The following is a 19,967-nucleotide window of genomic DNA, read 5'->3' as shown; positions in this document are numbered from 1 at the left end:
GACCTGTGCCGACTCACGTCCTCCACGCGGCGGGCAGCGCCCAGGGCTCCGTCAGCCACGGCCTCGGGCGTGTGGCCACAGCCCCGCAGGAGGCGGACGTGACCCAGGGGGCGCGCTCGCCACCCGGGAAAGCGTCCCCATTGGGAATCGCTGGCCCTGTCCAGCGCCCGGCCGCCCCGGAGCGGGTGCTGGAGGTGCGGGGACCTGGCCGGGCTGCGCGCGGGGCGCGGGGACGCGTCCAGGGCCCCGGCGGGCGGTTGGCGGGCGGGCGGGCGCGCGTCCAGCAGGAGGCCAAGCGCGCTTTCAAAAATACTTTATTCCCTGGAGCAGCCACGCGGCGCGACGCCGCCGCCCGCGAAGCGAGGGTGGGGACCGAGGCCGCCGCGCGGGCGGGAGGACGGACGGACGGACGACGGACGGGACTCCACGATGGCAGCGGGGCGGGGCGCGGGCGGGGGCGCGGCTCCGGGGCGTCGCGGTCACTCCTGGCCGTGGTGGGGGCTGCGCCCGGCCGAGCGCGAGCCGCCGGGGTCCCTCCTGGTGGCCCGGAGCGGGCCGCGTGTCTCGCGGGGACCGCGGAGAGGTCCAGCGTCCCATCTAGACTCCCTCGGGCTGCCTCGCACTCTCCGCCCGCGTGTCGCCGGGGGCCGCCTGCTTCCGAGGGCGCCTCTCTTCTGGGCAGAAGCATCGGGGGACCTTCCCGGGCGTCCCCGGGCGTGTCCCCTGGACCTGGACGCTGGGCGCACTGGACGGAGCCGGAAGGAACAGGGCGTGGGTTGCATCTGAGAACCGGGTGGCCGGCCCGGTGGCACCTACCTTAACCATGTGACTCGTGGGAAGCTGATGTCCCCCCGGCACGGGGTCCATCACGCCGCCCGAGGGCATCGGAACCCCTGCCTGTTGGCACTAGGGACGAGGGGACGGCCATGGAGACTTCACAACGGACAGAGCCAGGCAGCTGGGCAGGGATGGCTGCATGGACCACGGGGGTGGACGCAGGTGACAGAGGCCAGCCTGGCCCCGGAGGTGACACTGCCCAGGAGTCCTGATCGCCTGGGGATGGCTTTGCCAAGATGAGTGGCGGGCGGGGGCGGGGAGATGGCCTTACTCCTCACTGGCGGTCACCCCTCCCCGCGTCCCCCAGTGCGGCTGGAGCAGCATGCTGGTCGGTGGTCCCCGGACGGGGGCGCGGCGGTGACCGGGTCCGGGCACGGAGGCCTCCGGTGCTGGCGCGGTGTCCGGCCGGCGGGTGGTCCTGGGCGAGGCGGGCTCACCACTTGCTGGCTTGGACCTGCCGTGCGATTTGGTGGACGCCTCCGCCGCCACCAGGGCCCTCTGTGGCTTCAGACTCCCTAAGGGACAGGGTGACAGGGAGAAGAAAAACAGGAGTAAGAGAGGGGACCATTCAAGGCGAACGGAGATGCGAGTCGAGCTCCTGAAAACCCGACTCGGTTCCCACTACCGTGTTGGGAACCAGGAGCCGCGACCCTAGAGGATCCCAGCCCTAAAGGAGCCCCAATCCTAGAGCTGCGTTTGCACCGCAGCACCGCTCAACAGCCGGGTGTTGACCCGGTCTTCACGGCGGTGCAGTGAGCGGCGGGCAGACGTGAGGAGGAGGAGCCTGTGGGGAGGAGGAGGAGCCTGCGGGGAGGAGGTTAGGTCATGGGGGCGTGGTCTTGAAGGGGACACTGGGACCCCAGTCTCTTCTTCTCTCTCTGTTTCCTGGACACCAACCGTGAGCTGAGCACCTCTGCCCCGCCACAGGATCCATCATGACGCCTCGCCTCACCATGGACCCTGTGGCACCAACGGGGTCACCCGCCTAAATCCTCTGAAATTCCGAATCGGATATATGATCTGTCCTGAAAAGCCGATTTTGTCAAGTATTTTTGTCACAGTGATGACACATTTTTGTCACATCTAGAACGAGGGCTCGGAAAAGACAGGATGTTCCCGGACCATCTTGTAGGACCAGAAACCAAGCGCATGCTCGCATACACCCCCCAAAAAGGGACGTTGGAGAAACCCACCTAAAAGCCACCCCCGTGGCCACAGGGAAGGCTCTCCAGCAAGAAGGCAAAGTGAAGTCGACGGTCACCAAAACAAATGTCCACTGAGTTATTCACTAATGAATGAAATGAAAGGGGAGGGGGCTCGCAGGCAGAATTCCGGGTGTTTTGCGCAGGTATTTCATCCACCTGTCGATCGTCCGGCTGCTGGTCAGGGCCAGCCCCGCCCGGGACGGGTCCTCCGGTTCCTGCGCACCTTCGGGAGGACGTACTGAGGTTGTCCCTGCATCCCTGCCACCTTCCTCCGCAGAACCAGTTCCCCGTCCCCTCGTGACGAAAAAGAAACCAGACACATCCCAGGAGAGGGTCATTCTCCCGAACACCGGGCAGGTCCTCCGGGGAACCGCCAAGGTCATTGAAAACCAAGGACGTCTAAGAAACCGCCACCAACGTCCAGGAGCCGAGGGACTCAGTGTCACCGGGGATCCTGGGACATTAAGGGGAGAGTGTAGAGTTGGGGCTGAGGCGGGAGACCCTTGGCAAAGGTACGGGGTCACCTTGCTCCATTCTCGGGTCCTGTCCCCACGTGTGGCCAGAAGGAGGGCAACTCGGTGCTCTGCTGTCCGGAGTGGACCAAGCCTTTGAAGACCCGCCACTTCGAAGGCCCACTGGGATCCCAGCACCCGAGGTCACCCCAAAAGATGATATCCATCAAAGTGGTGGACACACCCGTCACGTGTGAATGTCCTGGCCAACTTAGGGACACCCTGTCTCAAAATTACACACACACACACAAAAGCCCGGGCGCGGTGGCACAAGCCTGTCACCCCAGCAGCTCGGGAGGCTGAGGCAGGAGGATCACGAGTTCAAAGCCAGCCTCAGCCTCGGCAAAAGCGAGGCCCCAAGAAACTGGATGAGACCGTCTCTGAGTAAAAAATAAAATTCTGGGGAGGTTGCTCAGTCGTTAAGCACCCTGGGCTTTAATCCTCCTCAAAAGAATAAATGGATATAAAATAATCAGACATGAAACATATATGTTTCATATTTAAGCATACAGACAATATACACATTTTATGTATGGATCTATAAACTTTAATTCTATAGATTTTATAAGTTTAAAAACAAAAAAAACTCATTCGTTTAAAATGCATGTGGGGAACTGGGTTTGGGGGTGCAGACCTGTAATCCCAGCAACCCAGGAGGCTGAGGTAGGAGGATCGCAAGTTGGAGGCCAGCCTCGGCAACTTAGCGAGGCCCTGTCTCAAAGTTAAAAATAAAGAGGGCTGGGAGTGTAGTTCAGGTTGTGTACCCCTGGATTCGACTGTTCACACACACACAGAGTTGGGGCTAGGGGTGTGTCTTAGTGGTAGAGCACTTGCCCAGCATGCACAAGGCCCTGGGTTCCATTCCTGGCACTCCTTATAAATAAAAATGCAAATACGTGGGTTGTACATGTGTGTGCATGTGTGCGTGTGCGTGTGTGCATGTGTGCATGTGCGTGTGTGCGTGTGTGTGTGTGTTACTAGTGTGACACAGCAGTCCACTGAAACATAGTATCAAAATTGCCTCTGCATCTATTTTATTCGACTTTCTTCTTTTTGCAAATTTCCATGGGTGCCTTACAGCCAGACACTGCAGCGGGTCATCTGGACGCCACCCCGCCTGCCCGGCATATAATCTGCTCCAGCTCAGTCCCCAGGGCTTCCTCTTTCCCTCCCCTCCTCCCTGACCCTGTTCCCTTCCTCTGCTCCACCGATCTCCCCTCCATTTTCATGGGATCCCCTACCCTTTTTTCCTCCCTTATTTTGCTCCAGGGTCCACATCTCAGAAAAAAACATGCAAGCCTTGACTGGCTGAGTCTGACTTATTTCACTCTGCACCATGTTCTACAGTCCCCACCACTGAGCTGCAAATGTCATCATTTCATCCTTTTTCATGGCTGAGTAATATTCCAGAGTCGTCGCCTCATCCTTCTTCGTGGCTGAGTAATATTCCGGTGTGCATCAACCCCACATTTTCTTTCTCTGTTCCTCTGTGGATGGGCACCTGGGATGAATCCATGGTTTGAGCTCCGAGACCCCAGGAGCTCAGTGTGGTCTGAGGCCTGCTGACTGCTCCCTGCCTCTGTGGGTGACAGTCCTTCCTCCTCCACAGAACATGGCTTGCTGTCCCCGTTAGCACATTCTCCACATCCAGGACCAAGGCAGACCAGATGCTGAGGGATGTCCTTCCTCCAGACGAGCAGCTGGGGCAACCTCCTTCCCAGTTGCTCAAATTTCCATCTGGGAACCACTGACCACCTCCTGAGTCAGTCACTGTGACTGGCAGGACCCCGTGCTGTGCGCCATCTCCCAAAGCCAGGGACGGTGGCCCCTCTCCGGCCCCGGGGACCCAGCAGCGTCTCACGGAGCCCACCTGTTGGGGCTTTCAGACTCTGCACCTGCGGCTCCGACACCCAAAGCTCATCGGCCCCTTTTCCTGGTCTCCCCAGGAGCCCTGGCACCAGCCGCCGGCCAGGGCAGAAGGTGCCGCTGCCCTGTGAGCTGTGGGCAGTGGGCAGGTGGCCCTGAGCAGGTCGTGGCCCTGAGCAGGTCTCGGCCGTGGCGAGGCTGGATTCTGTCCCTCCCCCGAGCTCCTCTGTCCAAACCCTAACTCCCAGGACCTCGGAAGGTGACCGTGGATGGAGATGGGGCCTTTAAAGGGGTGATGATATAAAGGAGGTCCCCAGGGTGGCCCTGACCCCAGGACCTTGGGACGTGCCTGTGCGTGGAAGACAGCAAGGGCAACCAGATCGGGGGCAGGGGACCTCCCTGGAGTCCACCTGGGCCCGGGGCTCAGCCGGACCACCGAAGACTGTCTTGCAAGCGGCCGCTGGGGTGGGGGTCACTCTTCTCCTGGGACGATGGCCCTTGTGGGAGCCATCAGCCAGAACGATGTCCCCACCAGGGGGCCTGCTTCTTGGCAGCTATGTGCACACAGGAACCTAGAGGACGAGGTGGAATCCAGGGGTGGCCGAGGCGATGCTCGAGGCTCACGGTGGCTTCTCGGGAGCCCTTACATCAGGGGTGCAGGGATCCAGGAGGGAGAGCGGGAGGTGACGCGGCCGCCAGGCTCTGGCGCTGGTAGGGTCAGCGGAGTGTCTTTGCCACGTCGGACGCACGAAGTCCATCAGGACCGGCCCAGGGCCTGGCCATCGGACCCCCTGCAGCATGAGACAGCAGCTGGGCACCCAAGGGAGCGGCCAGACTGTGCGGCGACCCTTCCAATCACTGTTACGCAGCCCCGCGGGTTCTGGGGCCTCTTGACCCGGCCTGTTCCGTGTCCTGGTCGGAGTGGCCACGCTCGCGGGGACAGTGGCCTCCTGCCAGGAGCCCCAGATGCACACGTAGCTGCCCCGCTCCAGCCGGGCACCGCCACCTGCTGGGCTCGGGGGCGAGGGACTTCGGGGACCGGGACCCACCGTGCGCGCCGCGGGCTCCTGGCGGCCAGTTCCGCGCGTTTCCCGGGGGCGGGGGGGGGGGGGTGACCCGCGCCCTCTGTGATTGACGCAGCTGCTGCCCCGCTGCTCTCAGGGTCCCCGGAGCCAGCTGTCCCTGCCCCGGGGACCCCTCCTCTCCCCATGAAGCGCCCCCAGGCCTCTGTGCCCAAGGACCCTCGTGACGCCACGTCCTGCTGACCCGATCCTTTTTGAGAAAATGGCAAAACTGGAAAAGCATGTTTCACACGATCCATTTTCAGCCAAAGGTCCGCATTTGCACGCGGTGGGGGGAGGGGTCGCGGGGGGAGGGGACACAGGAAAAGTCCCCGGCGAGACTGGCGCGCCCGCAGGCGGAGCCCCCTCGGGTGCAGGTGGGCGCCGTGCGGGTCGCCCCTGCATCTCCTGAAGTTAGAGACCAGAGGATGAGGAGACGTGCTCATGGCACGAATTATACCGAGTGTGGACGGTGGGGGCAAGAGGTGACATCCCAGGTGGTTTCAGGGCTGACATTCCGGCCTCCCTTCTTTTCTGTTTTTTTTTTTTTTTTTTTTTTTTCCTTCCTCGTTCCCAGTCACGGTTGGCTGGAAGCTGGCCGAGCGCGAAGTCCCCTCCACCAGGAAAGCCGCTGAGGACCAGGGAAATTTGGGCCCTGAAACAGGTCACCCGGTTCCGGCGGGAAGCAGCCTCCCTTTATAGCACACTGGACTAAATAAAACCCTGAGCGAGGCAGAATGGACCTCAGGGACGTTTTTATTCCGGTAGAAGAAGAATAATGATCTGAATTTCACGCCCTGGGCAAGAGACAGCCCCGCCTCGTGGGTCTGCACCCTAGAAAGAACGGGAAATGCAAGTGAGGCCGAGTGAACACCAAGCCCTGCCTTTGAAACCGGGATGTCAGTCCACACGGAGAGCGAAGCTCCAAGCTCTTCCCAGCTTCCCTGCAGAGAAACAATAAAGCCACAGCTCCCCTGGCGCGGTGGCACACACCTGTCATCCCAGAGACTCAGGAGGCTGAGGCAGGAGGATGGTAAACTGGAGGCCAGTTTCAGCAACGGAGGCCCTGAGCAGCTTAGCGAGGCCCTGTCTCTAAGCTAAAAAATTAGAAGGGCTGGGGATGTGGCTCAGTGATTAAGCACCCCTAGACTCAATCCCTGGCAGCAAAGAAATCAATAAAAATAAAATAGAAGAGCAGAAAAAGAAGAGCGAAGCAATGTATGTGTTACTCCAACTACTGGGCTATGCAGATGCACCGAAAAAAAAAAAAAAATGGAGGGGGGGTCGGAGTGACAGCATGGGGATGTCTCTGAGCTCACGTGGCTTTTCCCACAGTTGAGTCCACACACCAGCAAACACAAATCCTGCTCTCTGTTCAGATGCCTTCCTGCCTCAATCGGATTGCAGCAAATCTCGGCTTTCCAAACAAGCATTAACCAGAGGCCCCCAGGACCGGCTTATTGATTCTTTGACCTGTTTGACGACTTGTTAATCTCCTGTGTGTATTTGTGTATTTTATCAGTGGCTTTGAGAGCCAGGAGATATTCTTCCGCTACACATCTCTCCATAAGCATCTTTGGGGGGAAGCGGTCCTTCCCGAAACCCTTTCTATTTTAACTTGCTTCTTACCATCGTAGCCACTTGGAAGACCTTCCTCTTCTCAAATCTTGTGCTGGCCGGAAATGAGGCTCAGTGGTTAAGCACCCCCGGGCTTCACCCCAGTACCCCCGCTGCAAAAATAATAACTGTGATGATTTCAAAAATATTTTAAAATAACCTAAAAAGTCCCCAGGGCCCCAGGGAATTGGCAAAGTTGGGAAACTTTGATCATTTTCTTCAATGACTTGCAACTTTTAGACATTAACCTGTCACTGAAGAAACTGTTCCTATTTTGAGGGGTAACCAGGGGGACTAAACTCAGGTGCTGAACCACTGAGTCACTTCCCAACCCTTTTTATATTTTTTTTATTGAGAGACAGGTCTTGCTGAGTTGCTTAGGGCCTCCCTAAGTTGCTGAGGCTGGCCTCCAACTTGCAATCCTCCTGCCTCAGCCTCCCAAGTGGCTGGGATGATAGGCGTGCACCGCTGTGCTGGCTTCGCTGAGTTTTGATCCTGAGTACATTCACGTGTCACAGACCTGGGGACTGGAGACTAATGAAGAGGCGTACAATCCCTAGACTGTCCCAGGTCCCTCACTGCGCCCAGCAGCAGAGGGCTTTCCACCACTGGATCTAACAAGGTTTTTGTGACCACGTGACCTCGTATCCCACGATTTTGCAAGAAATTCAAAAAATAATCTTAGACTCACAGAAAGTTCTCAATAAATCCGTAGGTCCCCTTCCCACGTCCTCAAAGCGCCACCGGGGCATTCGGTTTGCAGAGTGCAAGGCATCTGCTCTGAGGCGAGGCTGCTGGCTCCTCCCCAGCACACCGCCAGCCTCAGATCCTGCGCTCGGCTCTGTGGGCACTGCCTCCAAGGGCCAGCCTCGGCCTCACCTGGTGTTCCTCACTATTTTGAGCTAAAAGCTACATTTCTTAAATTGGTTTCTAAACTTAGTGCCCAGACTTGGCTGCAGACGAAGCTTAGGTGTTTCCAAAACTCCCGGCTGCGTGGACTGACACGGTTTGGAAGGTAGTTTCCATTTTTGGCCTGGCAGAGGCAGGGGGTGGAGGCCGGCCACGGAAGGCCACAGAGGCCGCTCTCCGCGGGCTCCCGCTGGGCTACGCTGAGCGAGCCCAGCCACGGGGTCACCCACGCCCTGACACACGCGTTCCCTTTGAAAGGACGCGTTCCACGCTGCGGGACCAAGCCTGCGGGGGTGGGAAGCAAGATCCTTTTAGAAATGGGATTCCTCCCTCCCGCTGGCCAGGGACAGGCTGCTCCAAGGCTCCCGCGCCTATTGCTCCATGGACGCACGTCGGATTGCGGCTCCCACCGGGGTCCCCAGTCCAGGAAGGTGCGTCCAGATGCACGGCGCTGGCCCCTTGCTTGTGGCATTCTGAACGGAGCCGGCTCTGCCGCCTGCCCTGCCCCGTCTAGGCCCCGAGTCACATCTATTTCCCGGGTCCCCGGACACAGCACGCAGGCTGGTCCTTCCCGGTCTGCCCACTCAGCTTCCCGCGCGCCTGCCTCTGCCGACTCGGATGCCCGCGCAATCGCAGGCCAGTCTGAACCCAGCCTGTGCGCAACCGGGCCTCAGCAGTGAGAGAAGAAATGGGTCCTCATTTCAGGCCTGCGGAGGAAGACAGTGGCAGGGGCATCTGGACAGACAGACTGACACACCTTCCCAGGAGGAAGATTCTGACGCATGCATCTCCCACCACGTCCTCTATCTGGAATTGCAAAACGCTTACCTTTGCAAAAACACACAACAAAAATCCCTTGTTTGGTAAGAGGGATTTGGGGAGGTTCGGAGGGGACCCCGGGGCTCTGCCCCCAGCCCCTCTGGCTGCTCAGATTTCTCTTGGGGAAAAGAAACAGACACACAGGAAGGTGCTGTGGCCACCCCTGAGGGTCTGCTCCTTTTCTGTTTGCTCACGCAGGCGCAGAAAGGGAAGCCCCCTCGTCTCCCTAAAGCCTCCCTTCTTACGGGCCTGTGCCTGGCCCTGGAGGAACCACGGCCTCCCTTCACCGCCAGCCTCCCGGGCTTCAGTCTTGACGCATCTTTGTCTCGCTCGGCTGTTCTTCCACATAAGCTCAGCTTGCTAGGAACCCCCACTAAGTGGCTCGGGGACCCTCCTTCCAGTCTGGGGACCAGGCGGAAGCCACCCAAGGGAGCTCCGGGGACTTTCTTGACCCTCGAGAGGCCTCAAAGCACCAGTCCGTCAGGATCTGCCACGTCTGTTGCAATCGGCCTTTCGATCGAGCTCATGAAAACAGTCACTGGCGTCTGGGGGACAGAGAGGAGGCGCGGTCCGCCTCCAGAACCCCCGGCTCCTTCCGCCAGGACGCACGAGCCAGCTGGCAGCTCTGCACAGACGCACCGACCCCCAGGGGGCTTCTCCTCCTCCTGTGCCTTGTGGCTCACGGGTCGGTGGGGACTGAGAGAGGAAGATGTCAAGCGTTTTTAAAGGGGGGATGTGGGGGCACAGGGGCTGGCAAGGCAGCAGCGGCTGGGTAACTGATAACACAGTTTTAAAATAAAAGGAAAGCAAGTGCAAGTGTGCTCCCGAACCCTAAGGGAAGCCGAAGTGGTGGAGGGAGAGCCGGGCAGGGGTCTCTCTCCCTCTCTGTGCCCCTCTCGTCCCGGGTCACAGCTCGGTCCTGAGCGCACGGACTTCTCTCCCGTGATCCCGGAGAGCTTACGTAACCTTTCTGCTCCGAGCCTTATTTTTCTATTCTGAGTCAGAGGAGGCAGTTGCTCCTTTAGCCAGGAGGATAAAAGACTGTGTAAATAACGCCGCCGCCCCACCCGTGTCTTCCCACAACGCTCTGCAGAAGTACTAGGCGAGGTGCCCCTTCCTGGGACACGGGGGTGTGTGGCCATCCGCCTCCGCTGACAGACGCAGGTTTCCCTTGCCAGGTCAAGGGGAGAAGGTCAGGGAGCGCCCGTCTTCCTCGGTCCTGTCTGTCTTCCTTTTGGCCCAGTAGGCGCTGGAGACGGAGCCTCAGCACCGGGCACATTCCAACGCACAGCCTGAACTGCCCAAAGGGCCACTGAGATCCAGTCTCTCCCGCAGCCGGGATGAGTTCAAGGTCAGGAAGGAAAGCCAGGCACCCGACTCCCAGCCAGGGGAGCCCAGGCCCCCTGCCTCTCCTGCAGAAGCCCTGGACCAGCTCGGGGCTCCTCTGTCAGGCCCCAGCCGGGTGACCTTGGGCAAGAACCACGTCCCCCAGCTCGGTGCCTGCACCTGGAAGGTCACGCAGGCTCTGTTCTGCCTTCTCCCAGGACTGTGGCCTCAGTTCAGGGAGACGCTGCGTGGGCAGGACTTTGGTAGGATGTAGAGGGATAATGTAGACACATTCACTGCGATTTCATCTTGTCTCAAGGGTTCTGCTTCTGCTCTTGACTGTTTGGGCAAGAATCCATCACCCATCCAGTGATACATCTTATTCTGACTGTCCACCTGTCTGTCCATCACCCACCCATCCACCCATCCACCCATCCATTCATCCACCCATCCACCCATCCATCCATCCATCCACCCATCCATTCATCCACCCACCCATCCAACCACCCATCCATCCACCCTTCTATCCATCCATCCATCCATCCACCCATCCACCCACCCATCCACCCATCCACCCATCCATTCATCCATCCACCCATCCACCCATCCATTCATCCATCCATCCATCCATCCACCCATCCATTCATCCATCCACCCATCCACCCATCCATTCATCCATCCACCCATCCACCCATCCATTCATCCATCCATCCATCCATCCACCCATCCATTCATCCATCCACCCACCCATCCACCCATCCATTCATCCATCCATCCATCCATCCATCCACCCATCCATCCACCCATCCATCCACCCACCCATCCATCCATCCACCCACCCATCCACCCACCCATCCACCCACCCATCCACCCATCCATCCATCCATCCACCCATCCATCCATCCATCCACCCATCCACCCACCCATCCACCCACCCATCCACCCATCCATTCATCCATCCATCCATCCATCCAACCATCCATCCACCCATCCATCCACCCATCCATCCACCCACCCATCCATCCATCCACCCACCCATCCACCCACCCATCCACCCACCCATCCACCCATCCATCCATCCATCCATCCACCCATCCACCCATCCACCCATCCATTCATCCATCCACCCATCCACCCATCCATCCATCCACCCACCCATCCATCCATCCACCCACCCATCCATCCATCCACCCACCCATTCACCCACCCATCCATCCATCCACCCACCCATTCACCCATCCACCCATCCATCCATCCACCCACCCATCCATCCATCCACCCACCCATTCACCCACCCATCCATCCATCCACCCACCCATCCACCCACCCACCCATCCATCCATCCATCCATCCATCCATCCACCCATCCATCCACCCACCCACCCACCCATCCACCCACCCATCCACCCATCCATCCATCCATCCATCCATCCATCCATCCATCCATCCATCCATCCACCCATCCATCCACCCACCCATCCATCCATCCACCCACCCATCCACCCATCCATCCATCCATCCATCCATCCATCCATCCATCCATCCATCCACCCATCCATCCACCCATCCATCCATCCACCCACCCATCCATCCATCCACCCACCCATCCATCCATCCACCCACCCATTCACCCACCCATCCATCCATCCACCCACCCATTCACCCATCCACCCATCCATCCATCCACCCACCCATCCATCCATCCACCCACCCATTCACCCACCCATCCATCCATCCACCCACCCATCCACCCACTCACCCATCCATCCATCCATCCACCCACCCATCCATCCACCCACCCATCCATCCACCCACCCACCCATCCACCCACCCATCCACCCATCCATCCATCCATCCATCCATCCATCCATCCATCCATCCACCCATCCATCCACCCACCCATCCATCCACCCACCCACCCATCCACCCACCCATCCACCCATCCATCCATCCATCCATCCATCCATCCATTCACCCATCCACCCACTCATACATCTTATCTTGTCCATTTGTCCACCCGTCCAATCTTACCTATACATCTGTACATCACCCTTTTGTGATACATCATCTACCTTTTGTGACCTAGTTATATGTAGCCATCTTATCCATCCATTGATACAGTTTATCCTATCCATCTTTTGTCTATTAATATCCACCTATCCATGTCTCCATCAGATCTATTCATGCTTTATCTCATCTATCTTCTATGATCAATGTATAGCTGTCCATCTCATCTATGCATCTGTCCATCCATCTGCGTTATCTATCCATCCATCATCCATTCATCATGTCATGTATCTTCTATCATCCATCCATGTCTCTCCATCTTCTGTTCACCCACACATCATCTGTCTTTTGTGATCTAGCTATATGCATCCATCTTATCTATCGATCATCCATACACTATCTTCTAGGATCTATCTATATCTATCAATGTTATCCATCTGTCCATCCATCCTTCCATTCATCCACCCATTTACCCATCTTGTCTGCCTATCCATCCATCTTTAATTCATCATCTATCATCTATCTTCTGTTTATCATCCATGTCTATCCCTCTTCTCTATCCATCCACCCATCATCTATCTTTTATAATCTATCTATATCTATCAATATTATCTATGTATCCTTCTATCCACCCATCCACCCACCCACCCATCCACCCACCCATCCACCCATCCATCCACCCCCCACCCACCCATCCATCCATCCATCCATCCACCCATCCATCCATCCATCCATCCATCCACCCACCCATCCAACCATCCATCTTATCATCCATCCATCCATCCATCCATCATCCATCTTTTGTCTATCATTTATCTGTCAATCTATCTTATCTGTTTCTCTAGCAATCCTTTATTCTCATCTATCACAACCCACCTTATCTGTTTCTCTACAGATTTTCAAAATATCTTATCTGTCTACCTACCTACCTACCATGGTAGGCACTTTGTCCTACATCAAGAGTGACCATCAACTGATAGCTTCATGGCCTGCTGGATACCTCGCCATCTGAATTCTGGGTCCCTGGACTTGGAGATTTTGCTCTGCTTCTGTGACGAGTCTCTGTAGCAGAGACGGTACTGACTATTGAGAAGGGAATTGAATTGGATCCTTCGCAGGATCGGCCTGCGTGGCTACTTGCTCATTCACTGCGAGGCATTCTCTGGCAAATTGAATCAACTCGGCTCTACAGGAACCGAAATTGCAAAAGAGGAAACAATCCGAGAGAGGCTGAGAAGATGCCAAGCCCAGGAATTCACCAGATTCCCATGGAGCCTGAGTACCAGGAACACAGGGAACAGAATGAGCTGCTCTGGACCAGCCGCCAGGCCCTGGAGGGTGGACGTGGATGCTGTTAGTCATGAAACGAGTTTTAATCTGCCTCTTCCCACCAGCCCCAGACCTGTCCCACCAGCGGCCGTACCCCACGGCCTGTTTCTTCCCCAAGGTTCGCCTGAGAAAGTGGCTTCTCGTGGTGGCTTCTTTCTCCCAAAAAAGGCTTCCGAGCGTATGACCCCTGTCATTTCAGCTCTTAATCCCTGTGCTTTGGGGTCCTGGGAAGCTGTGGCCGGGTGGGGGGCTTCGTCCCCGGCAGGACCCTTTGAGATTGGGACGACCGGCCGTCTCTCCTGCTTCTGCTCCGTTCACTGCCTGGGACACCTGCAGGACTTGGGGGTGGGACGTGACTCAGGGTCTGTTCCCTGAGGATCCTTTGGGACCCAGGGGTGGAGAGCATAGGGTTTGGGTGCCCTGTCCAGGGGGGACTGAAAAGTGAAGGTCGAAGATGCGGCTGGCTGAGCAGGGGCACTGGGGATACGCTTCCCATCTGGAGGGAAGACCCCCTGGCGCAGAATCCCCACACACATATTTCTACTGGGACGCCGGGAGGGCGGCCAGGCCCCTGTCTCCCCATTGTCCAGCTCGGTGGGCCAGCCCAGCCTGGGTCTCGCCACCGCCCTCCCGGGCACCTCTTCTCCACACCTTGGCTCCAGGGGATCAGCTGCAGAATTGCTCTCAACACCTATTCCGACTACAGAACACGCGCACACACACACACACACATGCACACGCACACACGCCGGCGGCACCGAGGAAGCACTAATGTCTCCACATCAGACTCGCATCTCTGAAGACGCCTGGAAACAGTCTCCAGATATTTATGTTTGTTTGGGTTGGTTTTTTTTTTTCCCCCTTTCTGTTTTAACCCTCCAGCGGCTGGAAACTGTTTTTGGCAGAGCATGAAATGAACGTGAATGACGGGAGGCGGGGCTCGGCGGGAGAAGCTCCCGACCGCAGCCCCTGTCCGCACCGATGACCCGAGGGAGCCGTCCGGGCCAATCTGCAGATGTCTTAGTCGTCAGCCTGGGGAACGGGGCGTGTGTCCTCGTCTCTTTCCTCCCTGACTCCGCTCCCCAGAGGCATATTCAAAGGGAAGCTGTTCTTTCTTGCTCGCTAACAAGATATTTATTTCAGTCACAGATGTTTCTCCCCAAACTTGCGGGGAACACTTGCTGGAGGGCAAAGCCCCATTCCGGTCACGTCTGACCTCCTCCTCCCAAGCAGGGTCCAGCGGACCTTGGAAGAAATCTTCCCGGTCCTCGGGATGTGGCTCCTCTGGGGTCACCAACGCTAGGTGACCCCAGACCAGTTTTGAATTTTGCTCACTATTGTTGGTTGCAGGGGTCCGTCTGCCGCGCCTGGCCCTGAGTCCGCAGCACCGCGCCACCTGTCTGTGGCTCGGCGCCCCGGGACCTCAGCTCGGGGTCCCCGCGCCTGCGGGCAGAGTGCTGGGGACTGGGTAGCGCCCGGTACGCAATAGCACAGTGGACCCGGCATCTCGCGCCCCAGTCTCCAAGGCGCTGCTGCGCGGCGGGCGACCAACCACTGGAGCGCAGTCGCGTCCTCGGACCCAAGGCGCCCGGTGGGTGGGACGGACCCCGAAGGGCACAGCGAGCTTGTGCCCACCCCTCCGCAGACCCACCTGCAGCTTCCCCGCCGGCGGTTCCCGCCCGCCAGGGGCATCGCGGGCGCAGTGCCCACCCCGGGGACAGTCCCATACCCGGATCCCGCGCCCTCCCCGAAGTTGGGTCTCCCCACCCGGCCCCGCAGAGCGGCCGCAGCACCGCACTCACCCGCTCTCCCCAGTCGGTCCCTGAAGGTCAAGCCCGGGTGGCCGAGGCGGGCGCGCGGCGGGGCCGCAGCCGGGGGTCGCGGGCGCCGGGCGGAGGACCCCGCAGGGCCGCGCAGTCGCCATGCCCCGCGCGGCGCCCCTCGGGCCGCGGGGCTCAGATGCCGTGGTCGCAGTCCACATCGCGGCAGATGTACCAGAGGATCACGTAGAGGATGAGGAGGATGGCGAAGATGAAGAGGGCCACCAGGATCGCCTTGGTCACCGGCGAGATGAGCGACTGCATGGCCCCGGCGGGGCGCACGGGCGGGCGGGGGGCGCGTGGGGGCGCGGGGCGCGGCGCTCACGACCCCCGAGCGCGCCCGGAGCCCCGCGCCGGCCCCGCGCCGCATCCGCAGTGCCCCGTGCCAGGGACGCGGCCGGCGGCTCGGCGGCGGCGGAGCTCGGGCTGCTGCTCGGCGCCCGGCGCGCTCGCTCGGCTGCGGGCGGCTGCGCGCGGGGCTCCCGCCGCCCGGGCCCCGCTGCTCGCTCTCACCGCGCCCGGCGGCCGCGGGGCTGGGCGGGCGGCGCGGGGGGCGCGGGGGGCGGGCGGGCCGGGGCCGCGGCCATGGGCGAGGAGCGAGCGAGGGCGGCGGGCGGCCGAGGCAGGCGCGCCGGGCAAGTCCCCGCAAACTTGGGTGGCGGCGAGGCGGCGGCCGCGCGGTGACAGGTGGAGGCGCCGGCCCGGGGGCGCAGCGCGCAGCCGTCCACCCGGCGGGGGGCGCGGGGGCGGCCCGAGCGGCGTGTGCGCGGGAAGGCGCGGGGGCGAGCCCGGGGGAGGGGCTGCGGCGCGCGGGGGGCTCCCTGCGCAGGCGAGGGGGAGGGGCGCGTCCCCCGCCGGCGCCCCCGCCGGCCACCCCGCCTCCTCCGCGGCCCTCGCCATCCGCGGGGTCCGCCGCGGCGGTTGCGCCTCCGGCACGCCCGCCCCCCGCCTGGCGCCCCCTCCTCGGAGTCCCCTTTCGGGTGCCGGTCGCACCCCGCCTCCGGTGAACGGCGCCGTGGCCACCGAGCCAGCGGGCGCGGGGGCCGAGCGGAGCCCCTCGCCCCTCCCCCCGCGGCGGGCGAGGCGGGGAGGGGGCTGCGGTGGCAGCTCCGGCGACACCGGGCCGAGCGGGTGGGGGGCGCGCGGGGGCGGGGCGCAAGCCCTGGCCAGACTCAGGACTTACATATGGGGAGGGGGCGCTGGCAGGTCTGCGCAAAGAGGTGCACGGGAGGGAGGTCTCTGCCCGGGGACACGTGTGTCCCCTGCACTCCACACACCTCGCCGCGCGCGCACACACGCGCGCACACACACGCGCACACTCACCTTTCCCGCAGTGTGGACCACGTTTCGGGCTGATAGCTGGTGGGGACGCCGGCAGAGTAGGAAAACACAGAAGGACCAGGAAACCTCAGAAAGGCCCGCAGGGGGCCGTGGATGTGCCCTTCCAGGAGGGAGAGGGTGGGAGCGGGAGGACAGAGTCCCGGGGCCTGGGCCAGGAATCCGCGCCTGAGAAGAACCCGGCAGCCTGGCGCTCCTGCCTACAGAGTTGAGGCCCCGCACACTGCAGCCCCTGCGACCCCCGCCTGGGCACCACCTGTGGCCCCCGGGGAGCAACCACCAGGCTCTGGGTTAAAATGCACGACCTGGTGCCGAAAATGAAGAGTCTGGGGAAAACAGCTGCTGTAACCCCAGGCAGCCACCCGAGCCCAGGCGCCCCAGGTGTTGTGGGGAGATTGGAAAAATCAGGGGTTGGAGTGAGTCTGTGTGAGACCACCCCCCGCCCCCGGGTTCCTGCAGGGTTTAGGAACGTCTGACCTTCAGACCTGGAACAAAGCAGGAAATAGGATCGGAACCAAGCGCCTAGGCCTCCCGGCTGAGCCGGCCTGGGACGCAGGCGCAGCCGCTAAGAACGCGAGCAGAGTGTGCTAGGGACCTGCGGCGGGCGTACTCCTGTCGCCTGCAGGCCCCAGCTTCCCGACCAGGGATGCTACCCGTTCCTGCTGGGGACACAGAGGGAGCCCAGCTGCGGAGGTCCCAGCCACTAGCAGGCCGCCCTCCTGGTTCCTGGGTGGGCCTGCTGTCTGCGGGGGTGGGGGAGAAGGAAGAGGCCCGAGCGCAGGAGATGCACCCGGTCCCTTGCAGGTGGGGCCTCTGGTTGGACGATTGGTGACCTTGGTGGAGAAGCTGCTGACCTGCGGTCGCTGGTGTTTGCAGGAGGGGCAGCTGGCAGCCGGGAAATGAGCATGCAAGTCCAGCCCGGGCTGCTCCCGAGGCACATGGCTCCTTCTGTGTGCTCCTCCAGGCCACCCGAGCGGGAGAGACGGTTTGTGACATTTTCATTACACTTAATCTTGTCTACAAAAAAATAAAAAATAAAAAATAAAAATCTATGAGACACCCAGGGTGGAACCTGCCTCAGGGACGAAGATCCAGGTGGGTAGGAAGAGGCCCGGCCACAGCAGACAAACCGCAGCTCCGTCCTTGGCAGAGGGAATTCGACTTTCAATTCAGCAAGACCAACCCCGTTCCCCGAGCCTTCGGGAGACCGTTCACCACCAGCCTTCGCGGCGTGGGCTTGGTCTCTGTCTGCTACACGCGGTGCATGTACCGAATCTAAGCTCGGCCTTGGAAAGGGCCAGGCCGCAATGGAGCGAGGTCAGGGGGGACCTCTTCCCAGGCAGGTCTGCCCCCTGCCCTGGCCGCCCTCTCTGGCCCCCAGTCTCCTGCTCTGCCACCTGCGTTTCCTGAGCTAGAACGGCTACGTTTGGGCTTCTGCCGAAGAATCCCGCACCCCTCTCCCTCTTTCCCCCAGATTCTTCTTGCACCAGATGCTGCAGAAAGGCCACGTGGCCGGGGATCTGTCCTCCCTAAAGTGAGTTGGTGTGTGATCGGGTACGAGGTGTCTCAAGAGCTACCAGAGTCTGTCTCTGACCCCTGGAGGCCCCGAGCAGCAGCCCCGAGCTCAGGGGTGATAACCTAGCAACCCTGAGCCAGGGCTTCCGTTAGTCCTCAGTGTGACGAAGGACCGGAGCATGCAGGTCAGCTCGGGACGGGTTGACTGGACATCCAACAGTCGGTGTTGATAAACCGAGAACCCATTCCTGTTTGGGCTACGGTTTTGAAACTACCAGCTCACAAACCAATTAACAGAGCACAATGTCCTTTGAAAGGATGCAGTGAGAATTTTTTAAAAAATGGATTTAAAATATCAGGAGGCCTTAGCCACAATAAGCCTAAGTATTATTATTATTATTCTGGCACCCCAAGGGTTCAACCCAGGGGTGCCCTATCACTGAGCTGCATCCCCAGCACTTTTATATTTTTTATTTAAAGACAGGGTCTGGCTAAGTTGCTCAGGGCCTTGCTAAGTTGCTGAGGCTGGCCTCCGACTCTCCATCCTCCTGCCTTGGCCTCCGGAGTCTCTGGGATGACAGGCGTGTGCCAGCTAAAGCCTAAATATTATCTTAGGAAGCTTTCTGTGCACGTGTGGGATACGCTCTGGGTCCGAGTGTCTGACGAATACCACTCTGAAGCCGGGGGGGGGTGCAGAAGCCAAGGTTGGAGAGGCCCAGTTGGCATGCAGGGCCGATGGGATGGAAGGGAAAGCAGCGGTTTGCTTGATTCAGCCAAGATTCTTTGACACGAGGAGCTGGCTGGGCCCAGCGGGTGGGTGTTCCCTGCATCTCCCAAGCAGCTTTTAGAGAGTCAAAGGCAGGTGGACTCATGGGCCAGGCCGGGCACAGAGTCCAGCCGTGGTTGGATTGCTCGCGAGTCCGTGGTGCTCACGTGATTGACTGACCGACTGACTGACCGACTGATTGACTGATTGACTGGCTGGTCCTGGGGATGAAACCATCCGGAGACCCACGCACTGAAGAGGCGTGAGCCTTTCTCTGAAAGTGCCCCAGGGCTTCGGGCCATCCCTGGAGATGGCTGGGACGGGGCCAGCATTTTATTTAGAAGACGGAGGGTTTTTGGACAGCCTCTTCCTCTGGCTTGACTCAGTCTCCTAATGTAATCCAACCACGATTGCCTCTCTCTCTCCTCGTTGCTGAGTTTCTGTCCCCGGCCTGGCCCGAGGGCCTGCACCGTCTGGGCAGGACACCGTCCTGGGGAATGGACCTGGGCTCTCGGATCTGCGGGTCGGGCGGCCCGACCCTGGAGTCCTCCTTCAGACCTGCTGGAAGGTCCTGCTTTGCCTGACCCACTCCTTGGGTGCCTGAGTCCATCCCTCCGGGTGGACGAGAGCCATCTCATGTGTCCACCCGGCTTCTCCTCCTTCCCCATTTCCTCAGTCGATCGCTGTTATTATCACGGTAAGTCCACAAGTGAAGTCAGTGAGTGAAACACGTTGCTATTTGATAAATCGCCCAAAATTAAGAAAGTGACTTAAAAACACACACACACACAGAACGTCACCTGCAGATTCACATACCTTCCTGGTGCCTGTTTTCTGCTGTGTTATCTTTGGAAAATACCCTTTTTATGAATTGTGGACTCTTATTTCCAAAACGACCTGGGATTTTTAAATAGCTGCTATTAATCAGCAGAAGCTGCTGGGGGCCGGGGTGCCCCCCAGTCATCCCAGCGATTTGGGAGGCTGAGGCAGGAGGATGGAGAGTTGGAGGCCAGTCTCTGCCATTTGGCAAGGCCCTGAGC

General features: G+C 59.7%; 1 protein-coding gene across 1 annotated transcript; it reads right to left on the bottom strand.

The window, feature by feature from the left end:
* Nucleotides 1-297: 297 nt before the first annotated feature.
* Nucleotides 298-19,229, bottom strand: LOC306651165 (uncharacterized protein; the record flags this gene model as incomplete). Its single annotated transcript, XM_079123652.1, has 3 exons — nucleotides 298-1,352; nucleotides 15,291-16,715; nucleotides 19,181-19,229. 3 exons carry the CDS (start codon nucleotides 19,227-19,229, stop codon nucleotides 1,105-1,107), a joined length of 1,722 nt encoding a protein of 573 aa, XP_078979778.1. The 3' UTR covers nucleotides 298-1,104.
* Nucleotides 19,230-19,967: the final 738 nt, after the last annotated feature.

This window comes from Sciurus vulgaris (genome assembly GCF_902686455.1).
Source record: "Sciurus vulgaris genome assembly, chromosome: X".
Lineage (NCBI taxonomy): Eukaryota > Metazoa > Chordata > Mammalia > Rodentia > Sciuridae > Sciurus > Sciurus vulgaris.
The sequence above is the reverse complement of the archived record's forward strand: the minus strand, read 5'-3'. Positions and strand labels throughout refer to the sequence as shown.